The following is a 9,344-nucleotide window of genomic DNA, read 5'->3' as shown; positions in this document are numbered from 1 at the left end:
AACAAAGCCAGCTGCAGGATATACCCTTATCCATAGTTTTCTATCATAATGCTGTTTGGACAGCAAATCCAAGCACTGCTACAGGCAACTTCCTGAGGCTCCACGTGCTTGAAGTCTGTGTGTGTTCAGATAGATAGAAGCATTTTTCTGCAGAAATACACGAAGGTGGAATTAAACTGCTGGAAGCATACTCAGATGCTGGGGGATATGATTAAAAAAAGTTTAAGTGAGCAGAGTAAAAGCCTTCCTGCCCTACATTGTGAACATTAGTTTTTACATCCTATTGGAAAGTTTGATTCAAATGTGAGTTTGTAACAAAGCTGTGTTCTGATGGAAAAAGATAATGAACTTACCAGCCAGAGCACACATGTGAGCTTGCTTTCCTAAGGGGTCAGGAGGGTATGCTTTACTCTCTGCCTGGCTGTACATGTGGCACTGTGGTGGCTGCTGCTCCCGAAGCTTCTTCCTGTACGTGTTAGAGAGGAGGCTGAGAATACCCAGATGAGTGATTTGCTTTGGTGGAGGCTGGTGGGTGGAGCTGCACGGCCACTGATGTGTTCATGTGCATCGTGACGAGTAGTTCCTCTTGCTTTGAACTGTGCTGTAGTTCCTGTTGTGCAGGTTCAGGAACTGCCTGTATTTGTCCCCAAACCAGTACTGCTGGGTGCTACTTCCCGTCTGAACTGTGCTCCGGGAGGCTTGTTTCTCAGCTGCCTGGAGCATTGTGATTCCCACCCCCACCAACCCCAGACTGGGACAGCTGAAAACAGTAGGGCCTCTGAAATAAGTATGTTAGTAGGCTGCTTTTCCTCTGTGAGAACAGGAATAAATTCAGCAGAATTAAGACAAGCTTATAATGTAAGAAGATTGAGGGTGACAACTTAGGCTGTGCTATATTCTCTTCAAGGAAATACTTAAAGTACAGAAACTGAAGAGGCCAAAGAGAGTACTGTCAAGATGGAAAAGGTATAAAGTCTCCATAAACTTGCACCAGCAGAATCTTAATTTCACATCAAAAATCTTAAGAAAAAGATGGATGCTCTCACTTCAGGTGCCTTGACTTTACTTCCTAGGCCAGAATATATACATTTAGTTTGATACAGATCTTTTCCTCTTGTGAGAAGTGCAGTGAGTGTGCTACCTGTTCTCCCTGCTCTGAACGTGGTCATACAAGGTAAGAGCACTTGTTAAAACTTCTGCTGCTTTAGTTCAAATGGTGGTAGCACAGCTGGCCTTGGTGGCCCAAGGTGGATTGTAATCTTTGAGGAAATGCCTCAAAGGCGCATTTAATGAAATACTAAGTAAATTTCCTGCTACTGCAGGTACAGAGGAGCTTTCTGTTTGGAGGGTACCATGAGCTATGGGGTGTCTCATGTTTGGAACAAAACTTGTGTAGATGAAATTATTAATGCTGCAGCAACTTAAAATGAGGGAATCCACATGTAATCCTTTAGGATTGAGATACAATACAGGGCTGTGCTGCAGGGATCAAGGAGCTACACAGTCAGTTTAATGCTAGCATTAGAAAGGCATTAAACTGTAGTTGTGGTGAGCCTCACTTCACGTTAGCAAAACTAGACTTAGGAGTGAAAGCTGTATAAGCAGTGGTGTTCATGGACACAGCAGTAACAAGGAAATGTGGGATTGCAAATACGCTGACCTCTTGCCCTGTTAGCCAGGGGTGTGCTGTTTGTCACTCGCTGTCAAGCCACAGTCAACCCCTGCTTGATGTGACTGCATTGACAGAAGCTGTGCAGGCAGCTGAGTGAAGGTAGATTTACAACCGCAGCATTAGAAAAAGTGCTTTAAAAGATTTTTGAAAGCCCTACCCGTCTGAAACTGAATTCCTATTACAAGGTGAAATACTCTTAAGACACAGGGGCCCTTGGCCTGTCTAGAACTATTCTCAAAGGACTGTCATATCCCAGCATTGCCTGTTGGTGTAGTTCTAGTTCTTAACACAGTTGCCTAAGAGTGGTGCTTGAAAATTTTTTCAGGAGCCAGTTTGCTGAGCAATGACTATTTAGGCCCCTCACAGACACCTGCAGGCAACCGTGGTGTTCTGGGAGCTGAGAGCCATGAAAATGCCTGCTGGCAGCCCACATCAGGAAGGGGCAGCTGTAACAGCACTGCTGTTAGAGCACTCACCTGGCTGGGGGAACTGCCAGTTCCTTGTCCAAAACCACAGGCATGCATCTTATTCCTGAAAGAAGGCTCCAGGATAGAGTGCTCCACCACTGTTCAGAGTCTGAAAATTGTCTCCCTTCCAACTACACTTAAACATTAACTGGAGTGATTAGATAAGAACCTCAAGCTTTTGTAATTGAGAGCCTGTCCTCTGCATATGAAACAAAGCTTGACCACATAGGCAGTGCTGTGTACCTTCCACATCATTTGGCTGCTGTTGTGTTGGCTTTTAACTAGTCAGCTTCTGGGAGGTGTCAGTTTGGGACATTTTAAAATATTTCTAATTATTTTTTAACCCTGTTCCACCAATAAGTACTGCTTCATCTCATTTGGCCTGGTTGTGACACCAGTGCAAGTAATGTGCCACAGCAAAGATCCAAATACTTCTTCCCAGTAGATAAGAACTTAATAAATGAGCTCATCTTCAAGCTGAATGTGCAGCTCTTAAAAGTGAAACCTGTGGGACAGTAATAGTTTTCACAATAGTGTTGTAAACAACTTTATAACCCTTTGTACAAATGCATTAATGATGCTGTCAAGAAGCACTTGGAATTTGATATGATTTGCATATGATGCTAGGGAACAAACCATTAACAGAAGGTTCCATAGCAGTTAATGCTACTTTGCCTTGTCATAGTTGTGTGTTTCCATCTGCTCTCTGATGGGGAAGAGCAGAACCACAGAGATTATGCTGAGCTTGTATTTTAATCTAGTGGTTCTCACAGTCCAGAATACCAGGCTATAGTAAGGGGATTTTTTAAGAGTTCATAGCTTCATGTATTACCTCATGAGTAACAGTGTTACCAATATACTCCGAAGAACCTCCTTAGCAAGTGCTGCTCTTCACTCATGCCAGGACATCTGGAAAAGCGACCATGTGGAAACCATTCAGTGTAACTGCCCAAAGGCCTCGTGGAAAATGCCAAATGGAACCAACCAAAAGAGGTCACGCTCCTGGTATTGCTGCACAATGGGTAGGTGTCTAAAACTAGTTTCTTGGAGGAGTAGGAAGCCTGTTAGACCTGTTAAAGGAAAGGGAACAGTCACAAGCCTGTTCTCCCTGATCCTGTGTTGCACAGCTTTCTGCCAAGGAAGGTCTTGCTTTGCCAGTAGCTCCATATGTGCGGGAAGGGAATGGCAAGAGCCCTGTAAGCTGGCAGTGCTGGGCACTCAGGATCACATCAGCCTGCAGAAGTCTCCATAGTGAGGGTAAGCAAAATAACTTCATACAGTAGCAGCTAATTAAGATGGTAAACCAAATGAACCGTGCAAAGTTAACACACTGCTGGTACCATCCTTCCTGTAACTCTTGACCAATGAAAGATTGTAACTGGAGATGAAAGCAATACTTTTTCTATTGCAGTCTTCTGGAAGATACTAAAAAAAAAAAAAAACAAACCAAAAATGATGGATTACAAACTACTACCAGGAATAGAAATATTAAGCTTACATTTGACTGCTTTTGTAGTGACAAGAGCTGTAGAAACTAGTTTGTTTGGAAGCTGGCTTGCCACTTTGAAAGGCTATGGTATTTACAGTTGCTTAAATGTGCAAACTGAAATGCAAGTACTAGGCTAGTAAAAATGAAGAAGGAATAAAGATTTAAAAAGTAAACATGAGAAGGAGGAAGCCTGAAGATGAAGCTTTCTCCACAGCAGGCTATAGTAAAGAGAGTAGCATGGATGATTCCTCCCTCAGTTTACACAGACCTGCATTAACCCCTGCTCTTTGCGTGTAATAGCAAAGAATCTAGCCAGAGAAAGCATTAAGAATATTGGAAATATATCCAAGACTATTATTCAATGATTCATTCTCCTTTATTTTTTTTTTTTTGTGCTTCTCAGACAAGATTTTCCAGCAATACTTGCTACATGTTTTTCCCTATTTTTCAAGGACTTAGGAAAGAGGGGCAGCCAGCCATTGGGTAAGCTGGCAACACTCCAGCCTTCCCAAGGCTGCTTTGCATGTAACACAAACTGTGTTTTTTATCATTACAGAATTTGAGTTGCAGTTCATAGCTTAACAGTGACTAAGTGATACACTTTGGTGCACATGGACTGCAGTCAAAAAAACTTCATCTGATATTTCTTTCCTCCTCCTCCTTCCCTGTTTCCATCTACTGGGAAAAAAAAATTGCAAAAAAACAACAGAAAAAAACCCCTCAAAACCCTCACCAAAAAAAGCCTCAGCCCAAAGCCTTCGTTCAGCTCAGGTATACAGAAAAAGTAAGCCCCAAGTAGCAGAGCTTGCAACTGGGAGGAGCAATCCAAACCCTTCCATTGCTACCACAGTGTTCAGTCTCCACGGTAGTAGCAGATAATTCACCCAGGGTAGCTCTCTGGTGCACCCCATACCATTGCCTTACCACCCTAACACAATTAAAATTTTTAATTTTTTACCTAATTTAAACCATCTTACCCCTTGCTGAGTTTTACAGGAGCTTGCACCCATCTTTCACACTCCCTTGAAAATCTACAGGCAAAACTCTCAAGCTGCCATTGACCCATCACACAAGCTACAGAAGGCTTTTGGTTAAAATCAGCACATCAAAAGCAGGACAAGGTTAGCAGGAAGGAATGAAAAAAAAGGTCCTTTCACTGGAAGCTTCGCTGCTCCCAGCAAGTCCATGTAGCAAGATGGAGATCAGGATTGGAAACAATCCTGACTATAACAAAGTGAAAGGCAACTTTTCTCACCCCAGGAAGAAGTGTATCATATTCTGCCTGCTACGCAACCCCAGAGATGTCTCCAGGTTTGTCTGGTGAGGAGCTCAGGGCAGATGTGAAATCCTGTACTCTTTCACAAATGTTATTAAGCTCCTTGGGATGGGTGGCTACCTGCCTGACATCAGGAGAGCTCCTAAATGAAAGTTTAGGCAGGAGTGGGTTAGTGCTGTCCAAGCACGTGTCAGACTTTTTACAGCTACTGGCAGAGAGGAAAGTGCTTGTACTTAAAACCAGCAACGCAGCTTAGAAGGGTCAGTGCAGAGCTCTGGTGCAAATTTATCTTCTGACACAGCCAGAAAGACATGTAAGGATATAATTAAAGGCAATAATTTTTATAGTTCTCTTTGGTTAAGGCAAGGGCTGGCAGCTTCCTGAGTCCTCTCAGCTCAGAAGTTGCTATGTTCAAAGCAACCTGTGCTACCAACAGCAACAATGATCTCTGAAAATACTCACAAGCCAAACTGCAAGGTAGAAATATCAAGAGGTGGCTTGAGGCCACATAGAACACTTTCATCAACTGAATAAAATTGAATCAAACAGCCTCAGAAGAATGGCAATTTCCAAGTTCTCCCTGAAGTCTCTCTTCAACAGGAACACTGGGTCTTCTCCACACTTGGACTGGCAATCACTGGCCTGGAGTCAAGACTGAAGCTGTTTGGAGGGTTCTCCCCATGAAGTTGTAAGGTATTTCGGGCTATCAGCTCCTTAGCCATTAACGTGAACACCTCTTCTATGTTTTGAGCTTCTTTTGCTGATGTCTCCAGCACAGCTAAGAGCCCATGCTTCTCTGCCAGGGTGCAGGCATCTTCAAACAGCACTTGGCGCTTGTCCAGCGAATCTGATTTGTTCCCTTAAAAGAAGGCAAAGAGATACTTCAATCACTTAGTCTTTCAGAAATTTATTTTTAAATGCCATGCATTAATTCAGTTTTGTTAAACAATAGATTTATGTTGGGAGTAAGAGTTACTGGAAAGAACAAGATGTGAGTACATCAGAGCCACAAATACAGACCGCGGATCAAAACTGCAGCAAATCATACGACAGCAAATGAGACGAAATCCAAGAAAAAACTAAAAACCTGTGTTCATCTAATTACTCAGTGTAGGTAGTGGGGCTAAAGGATTATTTGGCAGCAACTGTTGGTCCTATTCCCTAGTGGGTTTAAATGTTAAATAGCATTTAAGTTGAATATTTTTTTAAAAAAATATTTTAAGATTATGTAAAAAACCAAGAATTCAGATCAGCTACGTTAATGCCTACAATATCTACTTAAGTTGTTGTTGCACATATAGATTAAACTTCTACTTGCAGCACTTTAGTGAAAATCTACCAGAAGCCATGAAACACCTCAGACAAAATACCTTTGTATATTTAGGCAGTTGCTGCACATGTGGATTCATCAGTTCTAGTAGCTGGCTGAAGTCTACATTTGTAGTTTCAAGACAGCTCTTCATGAAATTCATGTCTTGAATTTGAAGCATATGTAAGCCACCTACCCTCCCATTAAGTCCCTTTCAGTTCTTCTAAAGGAAAAACTAAAAAAACCCGCAAAGCCAACCCACCCCACAAAAGAAAAAAACCCCAGCAAAACAGCCAAAAAAACCTAAAAAGCTCCAGCTTGAGGGTTATTTGCCTTCTTAAAAAGAACCCACCCACCTTTTCCTCCTTCAGTTCTATATAGGAAAGTTAGGTTTCTTAGCCTTACCCTCCTGCTAGAAAGGTGTATAACATGACTAAGTGTAATTAAACGTACAAAGACTTCTGCCAAAGTAAGTAAAGCAAACAGCACCAGCTTTGGAAGAAAGCACCAAGCTGGATCCTTAACAAAAGCTTTATTTTTACTAACTTCAGAACTTATCTCTTTAAAAAAACCCCAACAACCACCACCAGCCTCCACCACACACAGATGAGTCTCGTCCTTTAGATTCATGACAGAAGTTAGAAAAACCCTGCCAAAGTGTAGTGATTTACACCTCCGCTGCCCCCAGTTCCAAGCACTGCATTAGACGCAGGTCAGAACTTATCGTGTGCTTCTTCCAGAGGAAGGACAGGCGGAACCCCCGCAGCACAAGCACGGAAGGTGCTGGGAACAGAGGCAGCAGCTCAGGGGCCCTGCCTGGGGCTCAGCGCTGCCCCAGCCCGGGCTGCGACGGCTGCATGCGCTGCTCTCTGCACACTGCGACAGCTCAGCCTCGGGAATGTAAACAAACGCTCTGGCGTCTCACCACACCAGCGCTCTCACTTGCAGCTTCTTCCTTGGGGAAAGGAAGAGCAATAATAACCATGAAACCCAAGGGAAAGGAACCACGCGGCTTCCTACCAGCTCCATTCCCGGCAATTGCTAGTCATTGCTTTCCTCAGGAGGCAGTTTCCTGAGTGCTAGGGGAATGCAAGCAGACTGCTCCACGCTCTGCAAAAGCCGTCTCCCCATCTATTGTCTTACCTGCTCGGAATCCCATTACAGAGCAATGTGCATGCATATCAAGAGAACAGAGAAGAAAGATGAGAACCGGGAGTTGTGTTGCTCTGTGCATTCCCCTTCACCTTGAATTATTGAGCTGCTACATTCCTGTGCATCAGGAGTACAGCGTCAGGCTTACTGCAATTCTAACCTCAACAAGGTGGTCCCTTGCCTCCAGCCTGGCACCAAAGCTTGTTGTGTTATTCCAACAGGAAAGGAACAACTGAAAAAGGTTTTGCTGTTTGCAATGGGTTTGGTCCTGACAGGACCAGGCTGTGACTTTCCTCATTTTTTTAAGCTTACGCTAAATTGACACACTTTGTGATCTCTTTTAATTAGAACTGCATTCTTCCTTAATGCATAGTGTATAGATGCTTCAAGTAGTGGTAGGAAACAAGGGAGATTTTATATTAAAAAGCTACATAACACAAGATTTAAAACTAAAATCCTACCAATTAACATCATGACCAAGTTTGCAGCACCATACTTTTCAATTTCATGAATCCAATGAGGAATGGATTCAAATGTGGACCTCCTAGTAAGGTCATAGGCAAGGATGGCCCCATGGGCGCTCCTGTAATAAGACTGGGTTATTGTCCGGAAGCGCTCTTGACCGGCTGTGTCCCACACTTGGATCTGTAAGAGAAAGGACAGAAGTTGTAAAGACCCGTGAATATCACTTTCCTACGTGCTTGCCGTCAGCATTTGAAACCGTTTGTCTAGAAGGCAGCCAGACCTGTCCCAGCTCACTCTACTATACCAGTGTGGCTTTGCCCTCTCTAGATCTGAAAAGCCATTTACAAGCCTGTAAAGTCAATCTACACAGACCAAAGAGGAAGCTGCAAGGGTAAATCCAGCTTTGCAAAGAGGCCAAGAAGCCCAGTTTCAACAACTGTAGTAAAAGATGTAGAACATTACAGGCTTTTAATAGCAAAAGAACAGCAAAGAACCCTAATACAGGACTGGGCAGAGCAAATCTATATATAAAGGGCAAGCATCCAAAATTTCATCTGCACACAGAGGGAAGTTCTAGCTGACAATTTCTTCTGGTGTTTGTCTTGGAAGTCTTCTTCCTTCAAATTAAGCATACATCAAAGTGGAGCCTTTGCAAACTTTGGGGGTTTTCCCTCCTTGGTGTCCCAGCTCAAACCCCCACACCTCTGGAGGGAAGAGACATCCCCTCCCAACTAGAGCCGTCTTCCAAAGAACTCCCTGCACGCAACGCACGAGTCCTCTTCTCAAGCAGAGAAGTCACGAGAGCAAGTATGTACCCAAATTAGGGTGACTGCTTCCCCCAGGGCATCTTCCTGAGAGAAAGCTCCACTAGCAAACTACCCTGGTTAGAAAGGCAGTCAGCTTTCTCCAGCTGCCTTCAGCAGGGCCGAGCAGGAGATGCTGTGCATCCCGCCACTTCCTGGCACCTGCACGGGAAGGATGGCACGACCAAGGTGCTGCTCGCCAGGAGGCTCGGGCTCGCTCCCGCCACCGACCTTTACTTTCTTGCCGTCGATATCCATCGAGCGCACGGTGAAGTCGACGCCGATGGTGTTCTGCTGCTTCTCGTTGTACTGCCCTGTCTTGAACCGGTGCACCACGCACGTCTTGCCCACGTTGGAGTCGCCGATCAGGATGATCTTGAAGAGGTAGTCGAAGGCATCGTCCGTGCCGGAGCTGGGGAACGGCATCGCGGCTCCCGGGCGGGCCTGCGGCGAGGCGGAGCAGGAGCCGCGGGCCCAGGAAGGAGCCCGGGCCCAGGAAGGAGCCCTGTCCAGGCGCTCACCTGCCGGCGCTGCCCTGCCGGGACAGGTAGCGCCGCTTGGCCCCGCCCGGCCGCGGGGCCGGCGGGAGCTGTAGTCCGCCCTCTGCCCTCCCTTCCCTTGCCCGCCGCCCCGCCCCGGGCTCGGCCGGGCCGCGGGGCCGGCGCCGCTCGCTCCCGCCCCGCGCAGGGGGCGGGCAGGGCCCCGGCGGCG

General features: G+C 45.4%; 1 protein-coding gene across 1 annotated transcript; it reads right to left on the bottom strand.

The window, feature by feature from the left end:
* Positions 1 to 3,980: 3,980 nt before the first annotated feature.
* RAB19 (RAB19, member RAS oncogene family) lies at positions 3,981 to 9,239 on the bottom strand. The gene is made up of 3 exons (XM_032107632.1): positions 8,865 to 9,239; positions 7,827 to 8,010; positions 3,981 to 5,763 (listed from the first exon to the last, which is right to left on the bottom strand). The coding sequence occupies exons 1-3, from the start codon at positions 9,057 to 9,059 to the stop codon at positions 5,498 to 5,500; spliced, it is 645 nt and encodes a 214-aa protein (XP_031963523.1). The 5' UTR covers positions 9,060 to 9,239; the 3' UTR covers positions 3,981 to 5,497.
* Positions 9,240 to 9,344: the final 105 nt, after the last annotated feature.

Source organism: Corvus moneduloides, chromosome 4 (genome assembly GCF_009650955.1).
Source record: "Corvus moneduloides isolate bCorMon1 chromosome 4, bCorMon1.pri, whole genome shotgun sequence".
NCBI classification, from domain to species: Eukaryota; Metazoa; Chordata; class Aves; order Passeriformes; family Corvidae; genus Corvus; species Corvus moneduloides.
The sequence above is the reverse complement of the archived record's forward strand: the minus strand, read 5'-3'. Positions and strand labels throughout refer to the sequence as shown.